This window comes from Diorhabda sublineata, chromosome 6 (assembly GCF_026230105.1).
Source record: "Diorhabda sublineata isolate icDioSubl1.1 chromosome 6, icDioSubl1.1, whole genome shotgun sequence".
NCBI classification, from domain to species: Eukaryota; Metazoa; Arthropoda; class Insecta; order Coleoptera; family Chrysomelidae; genus Diorhabda; species Diorhabda sublineata.
Window position 1 is genome coordinate 12,537,177 of NC_079479.1, and position 23,659 is coordinate 12,560,835.

The 23,659-nt window shown below is 31.4% G+C and overlaps 4 protein-coding genes across 4 annotated transcripts; 2 read left to right on the top strand and 2 right to left on the bottom strand.

The window, feature by feature from the left end:
* The first annotated feature begins 587 nt into the window (after positions 1 to 587).
* Positions 588 to 11,473, top strand: LOC130445481 (uncharacterized). Its single transcript, XM_056781114.1, has 5 exons — positions 588 to 760; positions 817 to 941; positions 5,215 to 5,286; positions 5,792 to 6,613; positions 11,286 to 11,473. The coding sequence occupies exons 1-5, from the start codon at positions 718 to 720 to the stop codon at positions 11,358 to 11,360; spliced, it is 1,137 nt and encodes a 378-aa protein (XP_056637092.1). The 5' UTR covers positions 588 to 717; the 3' UTR covers positions 11,361 to 11,473.
* LOC130445480 (UDP-glucosyltransferase 2-like) lies at positions 11,471 to 17,220 on the bottom strand. Its single transcript, XM_056781112.1, has 4 exons — positions 16,853 to 17,220; positions 14,802 to 15,599; positions 13,984 to 14,203; positions 11,471 to 11,963 (listed from the first exon to the last, which is right to left on the bottom strand). Exons 1-4 carry the CDS (start codon positions 17,100 to 17,102, stop codon positions 11,681 to 11,683), a joined length of 1,551 nt encoding a protein of 516 aa, XP_056637090.1. The 5' UTR covers positions 17,103 to 17,220; the 3' UTR covers positions 11,471 to 11,680.
* On the top strand, positions 12,779 to 13,934 carry LOC130445482 (uncharacterized). The gene has a single exon (XM_056781115.1). It carries the CDS (start codon positions 13,430 to 13,432, stop codon positions 13,868 to 13,870), a length of 441 nt encoding a protein of 146 aa, XP_056637093.1. The 5' UTR covers positions 12,779 to 13,429; the 3' UTR covers positions 13,871 to 13,934.
* Positions 17,221 to 19,234: 2,014 nt separating the features above from the next.
* On the bottom strand, positions 19,235 to 23,373 carry LOC130445266 (UDP-glycosyltransferase UGT5-like; the record flags this gene model as incomplete). The annotated part of the gene is made up of 4 exons (XM_056780829.1): positions 22,693 to 23,373; positions 20,647 to 21,540; positions 20,128 to 20,347; positions 19,235 to 19,442 (listed from the first exon to the last, which is right to left on the bottom strand). Coding segments are annotated over exons 1-4 (1,575 nt in total), but the record flags the coding sequence as incomplete, so codon positions are not given.
* Between the last annotated feature and the right edge of the window lie 286 nt (positions 23,374 to 23,659).

A 23,659-nucleotide genomic window follows, 5' to 3' on the forward strand; every position in this document is an offset into this window, starting at 1 on the left:
ATGAAAATAAATAAGACAGTTTGATTTTTTGACACGCACGCAAATGGGAGAGAAATGTGTAGATAATTATTTACGAATGTTAAATTTTTGACAACTAAATTGAAACGTAAGATTGACTGGCGACAAGAGTCTGGAACTGCAGAAAAGTTCACCAAATCGAACTGGACGAACGAATTGTTAAACCACCCATAGTAATCACCAGATCTGGCCTTCTAACCTCAAAATTTCAATTGCAGCTGAGAGATTTTCATCATATGAGGATGTGTACGGAAGAGAAAGGACCTAAAAGGAAAAAATATTGAAATATAAAAATGATAATGGAAAGAAAAATAACCCTCGTACACTGTGTCGCATGTACTTAAGGCAACCGACGATTTATTTTTACTTCGTATGAAAATATACAGGAAATAATCGAAATATAATTAGTGGTTCGTCTGAAGATGCTATTTTCTCATGTTGACGAAACATTAAGGGTAAAAGACAGCCGATGATGACCGAACAACCAAAAAACCGTAAATATAATGCTTCTTTTTTTGATATAATTTTTCGTCGAAATTCAAAATTCCAATAATTCACTGGACTATAGTGAATTTTTTTAATTAAAACACGTTTTTTCGTCGACAAAAATATTGAAATACTTCCAGTTTGTATCAATTGAAGTAACTAGTGGAACTTTCGTAAAAGTTTTTGATTATTTCATTAGATTTCGATAAAAATATGTCGTTTCCAAGAGCAAAAAGGTTCAATTACAAATACCCTGGTAAGTTTTTATCAATTCAAAATTGTTTTGACAATTAAATCGCCATTTGTTTTTAGATTTTAATGCCTCTCCAGCAGACTACTATATAACCTCCCAATTCGGAAACGGATTAACGATTCCGAAATGCACGAGGTTTTTTAAGGGAAATGATCAGTCTTCTTCAACATCTACAAGATGTGAGGTATGTACAATCTCGAATATTTCCAACTTTATGGGGGACAAGTATCGGAGACAGTTGGAAGATTTTAGTTGCCAACCTCTTTTTTCAAGCAAAAAATCGATTATTATCCAAAAATCTACCGAATCAACCAATATACTCCTAACAATCACCGATAGGTTAAGTTTTATAACCTCATTTCTTGAAGAAAATCGATTATCACCGTTAAATCTACCGATTCTACAGATGTATTGTTTCCAATAACTTTGTTTCTTAAGAAAAAAATCTATTATTATCGATCCAACCGACAAATTCCTGCCAATCACTAACAAAAATAGTTCTATAGACTAATTTTTTTTAACTAATTGATTATTACTAACAAATCTACCGATTTAATCGACAGATTTGTTCCAATTATCGATAGTTGAGTTTCCAACCTCTTTTTTGAGCAAAAAATCTATTATTACCGTTAAATCAACTGATTCAACCGATGTATTGTTTCCAATAACTGACAAATCTACCGTTTTAATCGACAGATTTGTTCCAATGATCGATAGTTGAGTTTCCAACCTCTTTTTTGAGCAAAAAATCTATTATTACCGTTAAATCAACTGATTCAACCGATGTATTGTTTCCAATAACTGACAAATCTACCGTTTTAATCGACAGATTTGTTCCAATTATCGATAGTTGAGTTTCCAACCTCTTTTTTGAGCAAAAAATCTATTATTACCGTTAAATCAACTGATTCAACCGATGTATTGTTTCCAATAACTGACAAATCTACCGTTTTAATCGACAGATTTGTTCCAATTATCGATAGTTGAGTTTCCAACCTCTTTTTTTGAGCAAAAAATCGATTATTACCGTTAAATCAACTGATTCAACCGATGTATTGTTTCCAATAACTGACAAATCTACCGTTTTAATCGACAGATTTGTTCCAATTATCGATAGTTGAGTTTCCAACCTCTTTTTTTGAGCAAAAAATCGATTATTACCGTTAAATCAACTGATTCAACCGATGTATTGTTTCCAATAACTGACAAATCTACCGTTTTAATCGACAGATTTGTTCCAATTATCGATAGTTGAGTTTCCAACCTCTTTTTTTGAGCAAAAAATCGATTATTACCGTTAAATCAACTGATTCAACCGATGTATTGTTTCCAATAACTGACAAATCTACCGTTTTAATCGACAGATTTGTTCCAATTATCGATAGTTGAGTTTCCAACCTCTTTTTTGAGCAAAAAATCTATTATTACCGTTAAATCAACTGATTCAACCGATGTATTGTTTCCAATAACTGACAAATCTACCGTTTTAATCGACAGATTTGTTCCAATTATCGATAGTTGAGTTTCCAACCTCTTTTTTGAGCAAAAAATCTATTATTACCGTTAAATCAACTGATTCAACCGATGTATTGTTTCCAATAACTGACAAATCTACCGTTTTAATCGACAGATTTGTTCCAATTATCGATAGTTGAGTTTCCAACCTCTTTTTTTGAGCAAAAAATCGATTATTACCGTTAAATCAACTGATTCAACCGATGTATTGTTTCCAATAACTGACAAATCTACCGTTTTAATCGACAGATTTGTTCCAATTATCGATAGTTGAGTTTCCAACCTCTTTTTTTGAGCAAAAAATCGATTATTACCGTTAAATCAACTGATTCAACCGATGTATTGTTTCCAATAACTGACAAATCTACCGTTTTAATCGACAGATTTGTTCCAATTATCGATAGTTGAGTTTCCAACCTCTTTTTTTGAGCAAAAAATCGATTATTACCGTTAAATCAACTGATTCAACCGATGTATTGTTTCCAATAACTGACAAATCTACCGTTTTAATCGACAGATTTGTTCCAATTATCGATAGTTGAGTTTCCAACCTCTTTTTTTGAGCAAAAAATCGATTATTACCGTTAAATCAACTGATTCAACCGATGTATTGTTTCCAATAACTGACAAATCTACCGTTTTAATCGACAGATTTGTTCCAATTATCGATAGTTGAGTTTCCAACCTCTTTTTTTGAGCAAAAAATCGATTATTACCGTTAAATCAACTGATTCAACCGATGTATTGTTTCCAATAACTGACAAATCTACCGATTTCATCGACAGATTTGTTCCAATTATCGATAGTTGAGTTTCCAACCTCTTTTTTGAGCAAAAAATCTATTATTACCGACAAATCTACCGACTCAATCGATAAATTCCTGACAATCACCGACAGGTTGAGTTTTATGACCTCATTTCTTGAAAAAAAAATCGATTATTACCGTTAAATCTACCGATTCAACCGATGTATTGTTTCCAATAACTGACAAATCTACCGTTTAAATCGATAGATTTGTTCCAATTATCGATAGTTGAGTTTCCAACCTCTTTTTTTGAGCCAAAAATCGATTATCACCGACAAATCTACCGACTCAATCGATAAATTCCTGCCAATCAACGACAGGTTGAGTTTTATGACCTCATTTCTTGAAAAAAATCGATTATTACCGTTAAATCTACCGATTCAACCGATGTATTGTTTCCAATAACTGACAAATCTACCGTTTTAATCGACAGATTTGTTCCAATTATCGATAGTTGAGTTTCCAACCTCTTTTTTTGAGCAAAAAATCGATTATTACCGTTAAATCAACTGATTCAACCGATGTATTGTTTCCAATAACTGACAAATCTACCGTTTTAATCGACAGATTTGTTCCAATTATCGATAGTTGAGTTTCCAACCTCTTTTTTTGAGCAAAAAATCGATTATTACCGTTAAATCAACTGATTCAACCGATGTATTGTTTCCAATAACTGACAAATCTACCGTTTTAATCGACAGATTTGTTCCAATTATCGATAGTTGAGTTTCCAACCTCTTTTTTTGAGCAAAAAATCGATTATTACCGTTAAATCAACTGATTCAACCGATGTATTGTTTCCAATAACTGACAAATCTACCGATTTAATCGACAGATTTGTTCCAATTATCGATAGTTGAGTTTCCAACCTCTTTTTTGAGCAAAAAATCGATTATTACCGTTAAATCAACTGATTCAACCGATGTATTGTTTCCAATAACTGACAAATCTACCGATTTAATCGACAGATTTGTTCCAATTATCGATAGTTGAGTTTCCAACCTCTTTTTTGAGCAAAAAATCGATTATTACCGTTAAATCAACTGATTCAACCGATGTATTGTTTCCAATAACTGACAAATCTACCGATTTAATCGACAGATTTGTTCCAATTATCGATAGTTGAGTTTCCAACCTCTTTTTTTGAGCAAAAAATCGATTATTACCGTTAAATCAACTGATTCAACCGATATATTGTTTCCAATAACTGACAAATCTACCGTTTTAATCGACAGATTTGTTCCAATTATCGATAGTTGAGTTTCCAACCTCTTTTTTGAGCAAAAAATCGATTATTACCGTTAAATCAACTGATTCAACCGATGTATTGTTTCCAATAACTGACAAATCTACCGTTTTAATCGACAGATTTGTTCCAATTATCGATAGTTGAGTTTCCAACCTCTTTTTTGAGCAAAAAATCGATTATTACCGTTAAATCAACTGATTCAACCGATGTATTGTTTCCAATAACTGACAAATCTACCGATTTAATCGACAGATTTGTTCCAATTATCGATAGTTGAGTTTCCAACCTCTTTTTTTGAGCAAAAAATCGATTATTACCGTTAAATCAACTGATTCAACCGATGTATTGTTTCCAATAACTGACAAATCTACCGTTTTAATCGACAGATTTGTTCCAATTATCGATAGTTGAGTTTCCAACCTCTTTTTTTGAGCAAAAAATCGATTATTACCGACAAATCTACCGACTCAATCGATAAATTCCTGACAATCACCGACAGGTTGAGTTTTATGACCTCATTTCTTGAAAAAAATCGATTATTATCGTTAAATCGACCGATTCAACCGACAGATTTGTTCTAATCATGGACAGTTGAGTTTCCAACCTCTTTTTTTGACCATAAAACTATTATTACCGACAAATAAACCGATTTAATCGATAAATTACTACCAATCACCGACGTTTGCCTTTCCAACCTTGTTCTTTTAAGAAAACCATCTATTATAACCGACAAAACCGACAAATCTTTGTTGCAGAGATTGGGGAAATACCAGAAGCGATAATATTTGTACAAAACAACAAATCTACTCTTTTTTATCACCCTGTACTTTTGTTATTATTATTATTATTTAAGTATATCATAAAAATTATAAATTTTTGTTGTTTTAGGGTTGTACTTGTAGTAGATGTCCATCAAATTCCACAAGATATGTCGATATAACTTCATTTTCTTCAAGAAATGTGAGTATTCATATAAGAAATACCTCAAGAAAATTACTTTTTAAGGCTTCAATGAACTCCAATTTTTGAGTCTAGAAAAGAAAAAAAATCACAAGATGCCGAATATAACGTATACGGAGGCTGAAGGTCTCGTTGTTAGTTAAATAAGATGTCTAGGGTCTCAAATAGACCCCGCCTGAGAGAACTCAGTTAAGATGAACTTTTTATGGCTGCAAGGTTTTTTAAACTTAGAAAATAGAAAAAAGTCACAAGGTAACAAATCTAGAGAATACGATGGCTGTTTGGCCAAATAAGAATTCTGGGATAGTATTACCAGAAGACGTTTCAAAATGACCTTTAACCTCTGAAATGGTGAATCATATAATACTACAACTGGAAGTGGGCAACTATATTTGAGCTCAGCTCCGTAATTTCAAATTTTTAATAGTTTTAATCAAAATTTCTCCCACTACATCCTATATATTATAAAATATGTAGACTCGATGTATGTCTTTGAGTTTTTTAGAGTTTGCGAGTAATGCCGGAAGCTTCTTCGACTCCAGACAAATCAAAATCCAGGAATTCGTATAAAACGAAAAACCAAGGGAATATTTTTAATAGAAATAACATTAACGCTCGTTCGTTTCGACGTAAAGGGCCTAATAAACAATATTTAGAAACAAAAAACGAAGAAAACTCCGATTGGGCGAGTAACGATTTATTTGACGACGACTACCACAGTTACACAAGCTCTGAAGAATTGGACAGTATGAAAAGATATCAACGACAAACTGATAACTTCGAGACGAACGTATTGAAACAAATGGAACGTATAAACTTGAACATACAAAAATTTCAAATCTATTTGAAAGAATTAAAAGACGATTTAAAATCGAAACAAAACGAATCGCGAACAATCCGAATTTCGGAAGGCGTTAAATACGTAGTATACAATGCGATCGAAAAAATGCGTAACGAATTCGAATCTACGCAAAATTTGATTTCATCCCAAGCTCTTAAACGTATCGATTGTATGGCTAAGGAGATTCGCGACGCTACTAATTTATCCAAATATAAAATCGATGAATTTTGCGGTAAAATTGCCGCCGATATGATCGAACGTATTTTCGAATTTTCGGAAAAAGACGACACTTTGGAATATGAAGTTTCTAACGTATGCGACGAACAATTACAACGAATCGATAGTATTCTAAGTCCCGATTTTATGGGATACGAAAGCGTTTGTAAAGTTTTATCGGATCATCTTCAAATTAGTCAGAAGGAATTGAATGATTTGAACGAAGAAAATTCTAGTATGATGAAAAAATTCGGTAGCGCCAAACAAGCTGTAAGTATAATTTTATTCTCCGATCAAAAATTCTCCTTAGGTTAATGAAAATACCTCATCGTTTCTCTCTTCGATTAATCAATTTTTTGGTGGTTTTTAAACGCGTTTTCTCAGATTTCGAAATGTACCTAAAAACAAAAGATATATTGATTGCTAATTCTCCCAAGGGGGTTATTTTTTTAAAAATTTTCATCTCCCAATTCACTAGGTGTCTAAGGGTATAATACTAGTAGAACATCCGCTGTCTTGATTTGCTTGGAGAGTCGTTTGTATCTATACCTACAAGATGTTTTGTAAATAACTCTCTATCTTATTGTTCTGCTTCCAAAATACGTCGACTTTTCCGAAAGGAAAGCTGTTTTTATATCCCAATTCTCAAGGTTTTACCATTATTCCTTCTAGGTATCTAAAAGAAGGATATTCTTGGAGTAAATCCTCCGCTGTCTTCATTACTTCCTTACTCTGTCTTAAGGTGACCTGTTCTCACTATTCTGCTCCCAAAATACGTCAAATCCTCCCAAATAAACCGTATTTTCTTGTTTTTATATCCCACATCTCAAAGTTTAACAATTACTCCCTCTAGGTATCTAAAAGAAGGATATTCTTGGAGTAAATCCTCCGCTGTCTTCATTACTTCCTTCCTCTGTCTTAAGGTGACCTATTCTCACTATTCTGCTCCCAAAATACGTCAAATCCTCCCAAATAAACCATTGGTTTCTTGTTTTTATATCCCACATCTCAAAGTTAACAATTACTCCCTCTAGGTATCTAAAAGAAGGATATTCTTGGAGTAAATCCTCCGCTGTCTTCATTACTTCCTTACTCTGTCTTAAGGTGACCCGTTCTCACTATTCTGCTCCCAAAATACGTCAAATCCTCCCAAATAAACCGTTTTTTCTTGTTTTTATATCCCACATCTCAAAGTTTAACAATTACTCCCTCTAGGTATCTAAAAGAAGGATATTCTTGGAGTAAATCCTCCGCTGTCTTCATTACTTCCTTACTCTGTCTTAAGGTGACCTGTTCTCACTATTCTGCTCCCAAAATACGTCAAATCCTCCCAAATAAACCGTTTTTTCTTGTTTTTATATCCCACATCTCAAAGTTTAACAATTACTCCCTCTAGATATCTAAAAGAAGGATATTCTTGGAGTAAATCCTCCGCTGTCTTCATTACTTCCTTCCTCTGTCTTAAGGTGACCTATTCTCACTATTCTGCTCCCAAAATACGTCAAATCCTCCCAAATAAACCATTGTTTTCTTGTTTTTATATCCCACATCTCAAAGTTTAACAATTACTCCCTCTAGGTATCTAAAAGAAGGATATTCTTGGAGTAAATCCTCCGATGTCTTCATTACTTCCTTCCTCTGTCTTAAGGTGACCTGTTCTCACTATTCTGCTCCCAAAATACGTCAAATCCTCCCAAATAAACCGTTTTTTCTTGTTTTTATATCCCACATCTCAAAGTTTAACAATTACTCCCTCTAGGTATCTAAAAGAAGGATATTCTTGGAGTAAATCCTCCGCTGTCTTCATTACTTCCTTACTCTGTCTTAAGGTGACCTGTTCTCACTATTCTGCTCCCAAAATACGTCAAATCCTCCCAAATAAACCGTTTTTTCTTGTTTTTATATCCCACATCTCAAAGTTTAACAATTACTCCCTCTAGGTATCTAAAAGAAGGATATTCTTGGAGTAAATCCTCCGCTGTCTTCATTACTTCCTTCCTCTGTCTTAAGGTGACCTATTCTCACTATTCTGCTCCCAAAATACGTCAAATCCTCCCAAATAAACCATTGTTTTCTTGTTTTTATATCCCACATCTCAAAGTTTAACAATTACTCCCTCTAGGTATCTAAAAGAAGGATATTCTTGGAGTAAATCCTCCGATGTCTTCATTACTTCCTTCCTCTGTCTTAAGGTGACCTATTCTCACTATTCTGCTCCCAAAATACGTCAAATCCTCCCAAATAAACCATTGTTTTCTTGTTTTTATATCCCACATCTCAAAGTTTAACAATTACTCCCTCTAGGTATCTAAAAGAAGGATATTCTTGGAGTAAATCCTCCGCTGTCTTCATTACTTCCTTCTTCTGTCTTAAGGTGACCTGTTCTCACTATTTTGCTCCTAAAATACGTCAAATCCTCCCAAATAAACCATTGTTTTCTTGTTTTTATATCCCACATCTCAAAGTTTAACAATTACTCCCTCTAGGTATCTAAAAGAAGGATATTCTTGGAGTAAATCCTCCGCTGTCTTGATTACTTCCTTCTTCTGTCTTAAGGTGACCTGTTCTCACTATTTTGCTCCTAAAATACGTCAAATCCTCCCAAATAAACCATTGTTTTCTTGTTTTTATATCCCACATCTCAAAGTTTAACAATTACTCCCTCTAGGTATCTAAAAGAAGGATATTCTTGGAGTAAATCCTTCGATGTCTTCATTACTTCCTTCCTTCCTCTGTCTTAAGGTGACCTGTTCTCACTATTCTGCTCCCAAAATACGTCAAATCCTCCCAAATAAACCATTGTTTTCTTGTTTTTATATCCCACATCTCAAAGTTTAACAATTACTCCCTCTAGGTATCTAAAAGAAGGATATTCTTGGAGTAAATCCTCCGCTGTCTTCATTACTTCCTTCCTCTGTCTTAAGGTGACATATTCTCACTATTCTGCTCCCAAAATACGTCAAATCCTCCCAAATAAACCGTTTTTTCTTGTTTTTATATCCCACATCTCAAAGTTTAACAATTACTCCCTCTAGGTATCTAATAGAAGGATATTCTTGGAGTAAATCCTTCGATGTCTTCATTACTTCCTTCCTCTGTCTTAAGGTGACCTGTTCTCACTATTCTGCTACCAAAATACGTCAAATCCTCCCAAATAAACCATTGTTTTCTTGTTTTTATATCCCACATCTCAAAGTTTAACAATTACTCCCTCTAGGTATCTAAAAGAAGGATATTCTTGGAGTAAATCCTCCGCTGTCTTCATTACTTCCTTCCTCTGTCTTAAGGTGACATATTCTCACTATTCTGCTCCCAAAATACGTTAAATCCTCCCAAATAAACCGTTTTTTCTTGTTTTTATATCCCACATCTCAAAGTTTAACAATTACTCCCTCTAGGTATCTAAAAGAAGGATATTCTTGGAGTAAATCCTCCGCTGTCTTCATTACTTCCTTCTTCTGTCTTAAGGTGACCTGTTCTCACTATTTTGCTCCTAAAATATGTCAAATCCTCCCGAAGAAGAACATTTTTTTGTTGTTTTCATGTCCCGATTGCCTAGGTGTTACCATTACTCCTTTTATGTACCTAAAGGCTGAAGATTCACGAAGTAAATCCTCATTACTTCCTCGTGGAATCTTCAGTTGTCATCCTCTTCCATTCTTATCGGTTCAAGGAGATCTCTAAGTAGAACAACCTCCAGTTTAATGTCGTTTTTTGTCGGATTCCAAATCATGGTAAATCCGAAATGCACCAAGTGCATAACCATAGGCAAAGTGTCCCTAATGTCATGATATTAGCACCACTCACTCAAGATGCCTAAGGGCAGATCTTATGCTCTTTTCATGGTTTCCTATAGTCGTTATCCTGACATATTATCGACCTCCAGTTTAATGCCGTTTTATCTTAGGTTCCAAATCGTGATGCACCAAGAACCATAGATAAAATGATTGCTACTTGATTAGTTTTTGATTTTAACCTAAATCGATCTGGGAGGATTGTTAGACCATTTACATCTATATTTAGAAGTTATTTTCCAAAATTCGTCAAGTCGTCAAGTCCTCCAAAAGGAGGTTTATTTTTCTAGGGTTTTTATGTCCCGATCACGAAATGCTGGCAATACTTCTTCGAGGTACCTAAGGACAGAACATTCGCAGACCAAAACCGTGTTGAGTTCATAGCTTGTTCTCAGAATCTGCAGTTTCTGTCATTCCCAAGTGATAGTTGATGGACAGTCACATGACAGAAGACTTACCACCAGTTTAATGTCGTTTCACGAGAATTTGGTTATAAATATCATGAATTATTTTAGACTTGAAGTGTTTGTTCAACAAAACTTCAAGGATCACTGGGTTCTGGTTCAAAATACGGTCGTTGGTATACCCCAGTGGCTATATTAGGGTTGTTCCGTTACCAAATGCTTCTAGAGTTTGTTAACATGTCATTTTTGACGTGTACTCCATATCTCAGGACAAACATGGTCGCTTGGCTATCGAAAAATCGATTCTATTGGTTCCTCGAGCAACTTGATATATCCTGGTGGCTACTTCAGAGTTTTTATGTTACCAAGTGATTTTAGAGTTTGTTAACACGTCATGCATTAAATAACTTAGGACCTACAAAGTCGTTTGGCTATTAGAGAGAACTAAAAGTTGATTTTATTCACTTTTCAACAAATTTACTTAAAAAATAGTGAAAATAGTGAGTTCTTGTCCTAGTGATAGACATAAAATTTGCTTTTTAATCCAAAAATGCCTTTCGACATTCAAATATGGGTTTACCAAAGAGATACTTGTAGATTACCATTTGGAAAGATGACAGAAAAAACAATGAGAGCTAATTTATTGACTAAATGATCGATTCGAATTATTTGTTATCGATTTCAACTTCCACATAAAGGGTATTCGAATTTTATAGCTGTTTAATTTGTCTTTTATATTTTTAGATAGACGCCCAATCGACAATTATAATGAAACTATATAAAAATCTAGCGGATCTCAAAAATAGTTACAAAAAATGAAATGTCGTATGTATTTAGAGGAGAAATAAATTTTTTTTGCCCAAATTTGTATTTTGGACTATTGATATTTCAAAAATTGAAAAAATAGAAATAAAAAGTCGTTAAACCATTTACTTACTACTTAATCCTTTTTTCTTTGTTAATTTTCTCGTTTTTTAATCCTTTATTTGTCATAGTACATCCTCTATTCCCAGTATTAATTTAGTCCTTCTACGACTTCGTCTACTTCTGGTCCTTATTGTTCCCAATAGTTCTTTGCTCATTTTACCATAAAAATCAAAAATTCATTAAAACATATAATAAAAAACGAAAAATTCTGTTTATTTGTTTTTCTTTTCGTTATTTTCTTTAATAAAAAATTTCTTAAATATAAAAATTAATAAATATTTTGTAATTAACAATAGAGTTATTAAAACTACACTGATAAAAATGATGATATCGATGTAGTACGACTGATACCATCGGAGATTTAAAGCCGGCGATCGTAGATGCTGCGCCCCCTTGTGTCTGATAACGTATTCACACCAAAAAACCGCTTCGTCAATTTGTTTGATCGGCTGATCGTGCATTATAGATGAACGTTCTTTTGCCGCCTCCCTATAACTACAAGTCGAGAATATTTAGACGACATCTTGAATATGATTATGAATTGGAAAGAACTGAGGAAAATCGTGGAAGAAACGGGATAAACGGAGGAGAATTTCGATGATATCTTATCGATAACCAAATTATCGTCTTCAGATATTTTAGACAAACAGTTTACCTTCAGTCTCTGAAACCGGTAACTCGGTTATCGAAACGCACTTTATATCGTGTAATTGTGAGTGTTAATACCAAAAATGTTCAAATAGAATCTTTACTAGGGAATTGGCGAGTTATTGAAATTCTAGCTGTCAAAGTTCCCTTTGAATAAAATAAAAAACTTTCATCCATATATCCCATAGGTCTGGTGGGTACCTAAATAACTTAACCTAACTTTACCAAGGTCAAGGTCATAGGAGAGTTGTACCCTTAAAGATAAAATTGCCAAATTATAGGTTAGGTTAGTTTTGTACCCATTTGACCAATGGGAACAGTGAGCTGAAGATATAAAGGCATAGTACACTATGAAAACTGAAAAAAACGAGGTTTTAAACGAAAAAAAATATATTTAGGAAGCATGAACACCATATATAGAATCAGAAGGTACCAGAAATGATATATTTGAAGGTTGAGGTCATAGCAAAGTTGTACTCCAAAAGATAGAGTCCCCAAATGTTTTCCACCTGAAACAGATGACTTGTAAACACCGATTTTGTTAAAAAAAGTACCAAGAATCACGTAAATTGGATAGAAGAAGAGAAAGAAAAACAAAATAACAAAAATTTTCTACCTAGTTTCAAAAATATAGCAGACACTTGTCTTCTTCTGTTGCTGCTTGCGTTTTGAACCATCGTCATTATCGTTGAAATGTTTATCACCAAAAAGAGATTCTAAGTGTAAGAAGAGTTACTAGGAGCGAGATCTGCACTATATAGAGTATATTCAAATACATCTAAACCAAATGCTTTTTTTGCTACGTTCGCAGTGTGGGAAGAAAACTTTTTTGACCTGTAATTTCGGAATGAACACGCAGTAACTATGCGCTTGGATTATTTGGTCTCGTGGGACGAAATCAATCAGCAAAATGCCTTTTCTGCCCCCGAAAAAAAAAAATGAAATACATTGTGAAAAGTGATCGCTTCAAATATGACAGGATTAAATGTAGAAGAACTTAATTGAAGACATGCGAAATCAAGAAACAAAAATCAAAATTTTTCAACTATTTTTAACGGTATTAAATCAATGAAAGGGTAAAATTTCATAAGCGAACTGTAAGCTAACTAAATGAAAAAATAAGGGTTGGGTTCCGTTCCCGTCATTCTATTTCTCGATTTGTCATTCAATTAAATAAACATTAATTGACATACGACGAATGTCTTTTATTTGATTCACAAAAAGAAGAAACACGTTTATTTTCCCGTCAATTAATGACGTATTTCGATTAAAAACGTTAATATTTCGTTATAATAAAGAAAATTCCAGTAAAAATGGCGAATCTGTTGGACGAAAATTTCTTTTACAACAGCATGTTGGCTAAAGCGATGGTCACACTATTACCTCCGAACGATAGGAAGATCATGAGAATTTGGTTCGATAAGATGCTCGAATTGGACAAAACCGATAAAGAAAAATCGATCAGAAACGAATACATGTGGTTCATGTTACTGATGTTGCAAGTACGTAAAATCCGCGAACCGTTCAACAAATTACCGCCCAACGAAATAGGAGATCTCAGAGATTTGGTACCTACGAAAGTTTACGAAGAAGTGCTTATCGCAAACGATGATAATATGGAATTAGATGAAAAATCCGACGAAAAGAAAGTGTCGTTTCAATTATCTGCCCCTACGAATTTCCTAGCGAACCAACCGGTACCTTGCGAAGGGATAATTTGTTATTTTTCAGCTTTCAGCGATAGAGGAGCGTGAGGAATATTCAAGGAACGAATCAGGGATTTTACTTTTTCTTTTTTTTACTATAACACACCAAATTTTTTAAAGAATTTATCGATATATAAAGAAAAAAATATAAAATTACATACGTTGGATTATTTAAAATTTCGTTCAAAGAGTCTCCGAATGATTTTTCATCGAGATTGTGGAAATCTAATTTGACGGCGAATCCTTTGGAAACCGCCACGTCGACGTTTTTAATTTGATCCCAAAATATTGGTAATCCCAATATGGGTACTCCGTGGTATACTGCTTCGGTGGTACCCAGTAGTCCACCGTGCGAAATGAAACCTAACACGTTTCGATGGGCTAAAAAAAATCAATTTCATATCAACAACAGTTTAAAAATTAAGCAAAAAAAGGTAATAATAGAAACGAAATAAAGTTCTATCAAAAGGGCGGTAGAAATTCGTAAAATATTCAACGGTAAGTCTTAGATTTAATATATTCCTGTGAAATTTATGCATAAATAAAAAATAAATTAAAATTTTCCACTACAGAATACAATGTAAACAAAATTTATACCGTGTGAGTAGAACATATGGAGTACAACGTTAGATATAAGAATATACCCAATGGGTACACTACAAATGATTCTAAATCTCTCACGTGTCCATATATATTATTATAAAATGTGGCGGAAACAACATCAATCAGAATTGTGCGGTTACGTTAGGTAAGGTTGTTAAAGGTTAATTTTACATCACGATAAATAGAAAACGTGCAATTCGATTCGTTTAACAATCACGTGCCGTTAAATACCTTTGGAACTCAGTAATATAGAGAGACAGTGACTTTGTTTTCATAGAAGTAAGTAAACCACAGTATTGAGTTTTTAAGAGGGTTTGGTTTTTTTTACAAGTAAAAGTATAAGTGAATAAGAAAAACATTACATTAGTAACTTTACCTAAAATATCCGATTGCGGTAACCAATTTGAAATTTTTACATTTTTCGGTTTATCCGGTAAATCCGTTTCAAATTTCCACAAAACTTTTTGTTTTAATTTTGAAAACGCGTTCAAAATGGCTTTCCTTTTTTCCGGATGGAAATCCGCGCTTTTAAGATTCGATCCCATGGAAAAAATGACGACACCTTCTGGTGAATTATCCATAAATTCTTGTAAATCCTTAGGTAAGGGTTTGGGTGGTTGGACGTGGTATCCGCCGATTTCTTTAACGTTTTGCTGCAAAGGTATCGGATCGTAGAAACTGGAATGGGACGCTGCTAGAATCAAACTGGCGTCGTACAAAATCGAGGTTAATTCGGGAGCGTCCGGGAACAATTCTTTAAGAACTTGGTTCTGTTTTGGAATCAAGATATTGTGGATGAATATTTCTCCGACTAATTCGCGAATTATGTTTGAAAATCTTTGCCAAAAATTCATATCAGCCCCGTAATCGGCTAATAAATTAGTAACGTATGAAGGCGGTGAAGGATTCGCCACTAAATAGTTACTGAATAAATTAGTCGAACCAGGAGTCAGGATAATTAAAGGGCATTTGAATTTGTAAGCGAAATAAGCAAAAGCGTCGCTAAAAAGGTGATTTGATATAACGAGATCGAAAGTTTCGTTAGATTTTAATAAATTTTGAACGTTTTTATTTTTGAAAATTAATCTTGATTTTACTGCTCCTAAATCGGCCACCCAGTTTAATTGTTTCCAATATGACCATTCACCCAAATCAACCAATTTTGTAGTGTAATCTAAAAAAAAAAAATAAAAAATTCAATATTTCTTACGAAAAAATAGGAAAATTTGGATTCTGAAGGTTTCCACAATCCAAACAGAACCAAAAACAGAAGAAGAACCATTTCTAAGTAACTAAAGAAGGAAGTAGGTAGAAAGAAATATCGAAATAGTTCAAAAAATATAATTTGTGATAAATGAAGGAAAATATTAAATGTGTCGAAAGATATATTATAAAAAGGATAACCAAATCGAATAATGAGTTATGGAAAAGGATAAAGATGAAAGCAAAAAGATACAAAAATGTAAGTATTAGAGACTAAAAAAAAAAGAATCTTAGCAGTTGAAACCTGTAGAAAGAGTTAGGTTAGAAAAGGGGGAGGGAATAGAATATTCAGTCATAGAAAAAGAAGCAGATACAGGAATGAATAAAAAATATGAAAGGAGATAGAAATAAAAATAATGAACTGAGATCACAAGAGCTATAAGAAGAGAGAATGAAAGTAAAATGAGAAAATTGAATATTTAATCATGGAAAATAATGGATAACGAAGAAAAGAGCTACAAGAATGAATAAAAATAGAGAAACGAGATTGAAAATAATAATAGACTAAGATCACAACAACTGTAGAAAAAAATTGGATGGAAAAATCGAAAATTCAGTCATGGAAAATAATAGAAAAGTAAGGAAAGGGATGCAAGAATGAAATAATAAATGTAGCGCATTTAAAGAGTTGGTAAATGAAGAATTTGAATGAAATATACAAGAAATATAAAAAAATTGAGTAGTGAGAAGCTTTAATGACATATTAAAAAAAATTACATATACAAGAAAAACTATTAAAAAGAGTAGAAATTGAAATAAGTGTAGAAAGAAATAATAAAAATAGAACGAGAAAATCAAATGAAAAGAAACAAAAATATAAAAAGATAAATAAAAATAGTGTAGAAAGAGAGTTGGAAGATAATTAAATAATTAATAAAATATGTATAAATAAGAAAATTGAATGATTTTTCTAATATCTAATAATTTTTGGTAATTATTAGAAAAAAAAGATTTTATTCGTGAAAAAAATACAAAAACTTCAAATCTAAAAGTATATTAAAACTAAAAGCTTGATGAAATAAATAATAAAATCTATGTATTAATTAGTTATTATTTTTTTTTAATAAATCGAGGCAAAAATATTTTCAAAAATGAAATAATCTTGTTAATAAACAACAAAATATACTACAAACATATTAAAATTAATAAAGTCGATTTATTTACCTTCGAAGATCTTTTTGATCTCCTCCGTAGACACATCCCTGATATTTTTAACGGGCACTTTTTGGGGATGACTATTAATAAAAGTTACTTCGTGACCTTTATCGGCTAGAGCCTTCATCAAACGAAACCCCAACGTGAAATGACTGTGAGGCGGAGCAGGCACCACTCCCAAAATCTTGTAAGAATTTGACAAATTCCCGACGCAAAATAACAAAAATATAAATAAATTATTTAAAAAAAAATATTTCATATTGTCTTATTCAAGACGATTATTCGCATTTGTTGTAGTAAACTGTTTCTATAATCGTTTTAAAATTTATATCTTACATAATTATTATTATTAACGATCATTAATTACAACCTTGAATGGTTCGTAGAATTTTACAACAAATTTTATATATACAGGAAGATAAATGAATATTAAATAATAATAAACTCTAATTACTTCTGATAAAAATCATGTTACGAAAATGTAGTTATTGAAATTTGTTTATTTAAACGAGAACAGTTTTAATGATTATATCTATTAGATAATATTTTTTTTATTATATTCCTTATATTTAATTGATAATTAAATATAAGGAAAATATTTTCCAATTTATCTCGTCCCTCTCTTATGTATACAAAAGAGATGACTCCGTAAATAAAAAATTGTTTACCAATTTAAGATAAAAATAATCAAATGATTATATTTTTATATCTAACAATTTTTTATCATATTTATTTGTAGTAGATATAAATATAAAAATTTTTTAAAATATGTTGACATAACCTATTTTTCGTATTAACACAAATCGGAAGATTAAAACAAAAGATAAACGAGTGAAATGGAGGAATTAGGATACAAAAAGGAAATATAGGAACTTTTAAAAACGGAAATATATGAAAAAATAACCGTATTAACATTTGGATTAGAAATACGGATACAAGAATAAATACAAGGTACAAAAATGGAATTTCTAAGAAAAATTGAGAATAAAACAAGATACAACAACGAAATAAGGTACAAAAGAAATTAAAAACAAAATAGAGAAAAGGCACCAAAGATGATTTGGTGAAGCCATGATAATGGGAGATCAACTTGAAACATATGCGAAACATGAAATTGAAAAAACAATAAACAAGAAAGGAAAAGAACGGATAAAAGACATGAAAGTAATAGAAAACGGAACAAAAGACACTAATATAGAAAAATACAAAATAGAGAAATGGAATTTCCAAGAAAAATAAAGGATGAAACAATAAACAACAAGGTACAAAACATATTGAAAACAAAGAAAAAATAATTGAGGTGATTAGGCTGAACCACGAGAATGAGAGAATGATTTGGAAGATATGCGAAAGAAAGAATGGGTAAATGGCATAAAGATAACACGAAATGAAATAAAAAACACTAATACAGGAATAGAAGAGCGTTTTGAGAATAGTGCATAGAATAAGCACGATTTAAAAAAATAAGAAAGACGGGAGTGTAGAGAAGAAATAATGATGATAGGAAATGGAACAAAAGACATGGAAATAGCTATTGAAAAATGATTCTACTTACACGTGAAAAAATAGAAAAGTATCAGGATTAAACTAAGTCTCTTTGAAATCGTAAAGGAATTATGCAATTGCAATAAAAATGTACAGGATATTTTTAGTAATTTTCCGCAGGAAATCTTTCTAGCAAAAGAATTCTCCTTAATACTGAAAATTGGGTTATAACTCATTTTTAAACATTTTGTTGATCCTTTTAGATAAAATTTACTAGTTGCGCTTCGAAATTTGTTTACTACCCACCGTATTCACCAGATCTGGTTCGAAGTGACTTTTTCTTGTTTCTTAACTTTAAAGTTTAAAGTTTTAAAAAAATAAACAGGGATTTTGAATAATATTTTAATTTTCATAACTGTTTATCGAAAATAAATTATGTATATTAAATAAAGGAGAAGATACTAGCTTCATCCCTTAATAATGTAATAGCAATATTAGTAACTCTAATTTGGGGGGTGATAATACGAAATTTTGTCATAATAAAAATTCTACATAAAATAATGAATTTTTTTCGTGTAAACTGAAAAATTTATATAAATATACTGATGAGGCCCGAGAAAACTAAAACTGCATATTATTTTTTATACAATTCCAATATTTTAACGAATCTGGTTACATCTAGTATTAAGTCAAAATTTTAGTAATCAAAATTTCAGTTCCATTTTTTCACTTTTTTCGATCTGATTTTCTGTATCCTTTTATATATTTTAATTATTAAATCACACAAAATATACAGTTAAATTGTAATAAAAGAAATCAAACGAAAAAAAATCATTTATTTTTCTTTTCGTTATTTTCTTCAATAAAAAATTTCTTAAATATAAAAATTAATAAATATCTTGTAATTAACAATAGAGTTATTAAAACTACACTGATGAAAATGATTATATCGATGTAGTACGACTGATACCATCGGAGATTTAAAGCCGGCGATCGTAGATGCTGCGCCCCCTTGTGTCTGATAACGTATTCACACCAAAAAACCGCTTCGTCAATTTGTTTGATCGGCTGATCGTGCATTATAGATGAACGTTCTTTTGCCGCCTCCCTATAACTAAAAGTCGAGAATATTTAGACGACATCGTCAAAAACATTAGAAATTAAAAGGATGTAAGGAAAATATGGGACAAAAAAAGTAGAAAATACTCATTCAGATAATGAGGATAAGTACCGAGAAAGTACGAAACAAATAAATGAGGATGAAAAGTACAAAATAAAATAGAAAAAAAAGTTTACATAGAATGTCGAGTTTAGTAAAACATATACATAATTGTAGTTCTTTTCTACTATTACGAACTCGTCCACGAAGTAGACCGTGGAGCCGGTCCCGTCCGGTTATAATGGAAGTCTAAAATTTTCAGTGGCGAGTTTTTTACATTATTTTTTTAGAATCAATTTCTAGAAAGAACTAGTTATTTATATGTTTTTCTTCGTCTACATTGATTAGTTACAGAACCGGTAAAAATATACGAAATAGTAATTGTAGCGTATACATTTAAAAAAATGGAAAAAAAGTAGACATATTGATAAAGACAGACCTGAAAATAGAAATAAACTTCACAGAATGCAATTAATGAAATCAAAAAGAGAACAAATGAAAAATTTCATAATGGATAAATGAAATAGGAAATAGAGAGACTTGAACAATATTTAAGGGTTGAATTAAAAATTTATAATAATGAAATGAATAAAAATATTTTCAAAACAAAATTTATCAATATACAAATAAAATTACATACGTTGGATTATTTAAAATTTCGTTCAAAGCGTCACCGAATGATTTTTCATCGAGATTGTGGAAATCCAATTTGACGGCGAATCCTTTGAAAACCGCCACGTCGACGTTTTTAATTTGATCCCAAAATATTGGTAATCCCAATATGGGTACTCCGTGGTATACTGCTTCGGTGGTACCCAGTAGTCCACCGTGCGAAATGAAACCTAACACGTTTCGATGGGCTAAAAAAAATAAATTATAAGAAATTAAAAGAAGAAACAATAGAAATTCAATATATATATATATATATATATATATATATATATATATATATATATATATATATATATATATATATCATCATTTTTTAAATGAATTGTAAAAGTAAATATCGTGAGGTGAAGTTTTGATTTAATATTGTTACGGACTCGTCTACGACATAGATCGTAAAAAGGGTCCTGTTAATAGAACTGAAATTTTGTCGACACGTCGGGTACATTCTTTGTACTATATATTTGAAAAACCATATAAATTAACTTACCTAAAATATCCGATTGCGGTAACCAATTCGAAATTTTTACATTTTTCGGTTTATCCGTCAAATCCGCTTCAAATTTCCACAAAACTTTTTGTTTTATTTTAGAAAACGCGTTCAAAATGGCTCTCCTTTTTTCCGGATGGAAATCTGCGCTTTTAAGATTCGATCCCATGGAAAAAATGACGACACCTTCTGGTGAATTATCCATAAATTCTTGTAAATCCTTAGGTAAGGGTTTGGGTGGTTGGACGTGGTATCCGCCGATTTCTTTAACGTTTTGCTGCAAAGGTATCGGATCGTAGAAACTGGAATGGGACGCTGCTAGAATCAAACTGGCGTCGTACAAAATCGAGGTTAATTCGGGAGCGTCCGGGAACAATTCTTTAAGAACTTGGTTCTGTTTTGGAATCAAGATATTGTGGATGAATATTTCTCCGACTAATTCGCGAATTATGTTTGAAAATCTTTGCCAAAAATTCATATCAGCCCCGTAATCGGCTAATAAATTAGTAACGTACGAAGGCGGGGAAGGATTCGCCACTAAATAGTTACTGAATAAATTAGTCGAACCAGGAATCAGGATTATTGAAGGGCATTTGAATTTGTAAGCGAAATAAGCGAAAGAGTCGCTAAATAAATTAGTACTAATGACGAGATCGAAAGTTTCGTTAGATTTTAATAAATTTTGAACGTTTTTATTTTTGAAAGTTAACGTGGATTTTTTTATTCCTAATTCAGTCACCCAATTCAGTTGTTTCCAATAGGAGAGTCCAGAAAAATCAACTACATTCGAAGTATAATCTAAAAATGTTGAAAATTCAAAATTATTTCGTAAAATAATAAAATAAAAAAAATTAATGTGAAGTAGTTTTTGGGGTTTCCTAAGAAAAAAACAGAAAGAACAATTTCAAAGTAGTAGAAAGTAGAAAATTCCAAGATTTTGATAATAATTTGAAATAAATACAAAAAAAAGAAAACAATTAAAAAAATATAAAGATTTTTTAGAATAAAAATCGAAAAAAAGGTCCAAAAAATCAAATAATATGTTGGGCAGTATTGGAAGTGATATTGCCAATAATTGACTAATTAGTTTAGGGGGTGAATAAATTTTGTGAAGCCCCTGTATATCATCGTGTGTTACACACGATTACAACATCAAAACAGAACAAACAAAATTTAAATAAAACTACCAATAAAAAAACTGGAAATCATTCAGAGGATAATACACAGAATCAAAGAATAATTTTTTTTAGTGAAAAGGTTCCAAAAATAATTGAATATTTAATAAAATGTGAAAATTGCATCGAAAAAAATATATTTTCGTTCCGAAAGTTACAACAACCAAACATTAGATCGATATGCAATCATTTAAAAACCATTGACATTTTGGAAAACTTCTAAGATCAAAAATGGAAAAAATTGTTTGTGAAAAGATGGAGAAAATAATTAAATATTCAATAATTTATGAAAGAAGTTATTAAAAATATACTTTTTGTCAAATGTGTGTATGTAAAATATCAAAAATCAAATTTTTCTCATTAATTTCACTCCAAAAGTCACAACAACCAAAATTTAGATACAACAAATAAAAACATAGTCACTTTTTGAAAATCGTCTACATCAACTTAGATCCAATTTTATGTGAAAAAAGACATTGAAAAGCAAATTTTTTGTGTAATGTGTGTATATAAAACATCAAAATCAACTTTTTTTCAATAATTTCCCTCTAAAAGTCACAACAACCAAAATTTAGATCGATATACAACAAATAAAAACACAGTCACTTTTTGAAAATCGTCTACATCAACTTAGATCCAATTTTATGTGAAAAAAGACATTGAAAAATAAATTTTTTCTGTAATGTGTGTATGTAAAACATCAAAATCAACTTTTTTTTTCAATAATTTCTCTACAAAAGTCAAAATTAGCAAAATATAGATCGACATACAACAAATAAAAGCACAGTCAATTTTTGGAAAACGTTCACACCAACTAAAAATAATTTTTCTCGTGAATAAGTTACAAAAATAATTAAATAATCTCAATAAAATGTTTTACCTTCCAAGACTTTTTTGATATCCTCCGTAGATACATCCCTGATATTTTTAAGGGGCACTTTTTGCGGATAACTATTAACGAAAGTTACTTGATGACCTTTATCGGCCAAAGCCTTCATCAAACGGAGCCCCAATGTAAATTGACTGTAAGGCAGTGCAGGCACCACCCCCAAAATTTTATAAGATTTTATTGAATTCACGACGTATAATAATAATAACAAATTTTCGAAAACAAAATGTCGCATTTTGTCCTATTGAAGACGATTAGGGTGGTAATACTATTATCGGAAATAATCGCGGCTTTAAGTAATTTATTATACATTAAAACAAATTTAATAAAACTATTTGTTTATTGATAAAAGTAGTTTGGAATTGAGGGAAAAAAATATTTGGAAAACGTCTTTATAAGAAAAATCTTTTACTTCATCTTTACCACTTTTGAATACGCTATGTACTACATATCAATAAAAAAAGAAGAGTATAACAAGGAGGGTGGGGGGTAATATATGAAGTTTAAAAAAAAAATTTAATATCCAAAAGAAACGTTTATACAATCAACCTGAATCGTTATTTGTATTTGAAACATTCTGTATATACTCATTTATAATTCATTAATCTAAAGGAATGAATGTAAAATTTTCGGAAGTATTTGTATCTAATTACCGAATAAACAATTTTGAATTTTATTTAAACAAGTTAGGAAACAAACAAATTTGTATAATTCAGGAAATTGTTTAAATAAACTAATAGATTATACGGGGGAAATATTAAAAATCGAAATGTCTTGTAATTAATTATTAAATGTATTTAATAAAATTTCAAATGATTAAATAAGAAGTAGATCGAAATACTGTTATAGGGATGATATTTATTGGGCTTAATATTGTCAATTTTATTTTATATACCTAAAGATTTTTTGTCACAATAGACAACACTAATCATAATTAAAAGCCCTAATT

Excerpts from the sequence above, each read along its gene's own strand:
- LOC130445481 (XM_056781114.1), top strand. The coding sequence starts at position 718 with ATGTCGTTTCCAAGAGCAAAAAGGTTCAATTACAAATACCCTG. Across the intron at positions 942-5,214 it reads CAACATCTACAAGATGTGAG|GGTTGTACTTGTAGTAGATG; the intron begins GTATGTACAATC and ends TTGTTGTTTTAG. Across the intron at positions 6,614-11,285 it reads TCGGTAGCGCCAAACAAGCT|ATAGACGCCCAATCGACAAT; the intron begins GTAAGTATAATT and ends TTATATTTTTAG.
- LOC130445482 (XM_056781115.1), top strand. The coding sequence starts at position 13,430 with ATGGCGAATCTGTTGGACGAAAATTTCTTTTACAACAGCATGTTGGCT.
- LOC130445480 (XM_056781112.1), bottom strand. The coding sequence starts at position 17,102 with ATGAAATATTTTTTTTTAAATAATTTATTTATATTTTTGTTATTTTGC. Across the intron at positions 14,204-14,801 it reads ACCGCAATCGGATATTTTAG|CCCATCGAAACGTGTTAGGT; the intron begins GTAAAGTTACTA and ends GATTTTTTTTAG. Across the intron at positions 11,964-13,983 it reads GAAATTTTAAATAATCCAAC|TTATAGGGAGGCGGCAAAAG; the intron begins GTATGTAATTTT and ends CTCGACTTGTAG.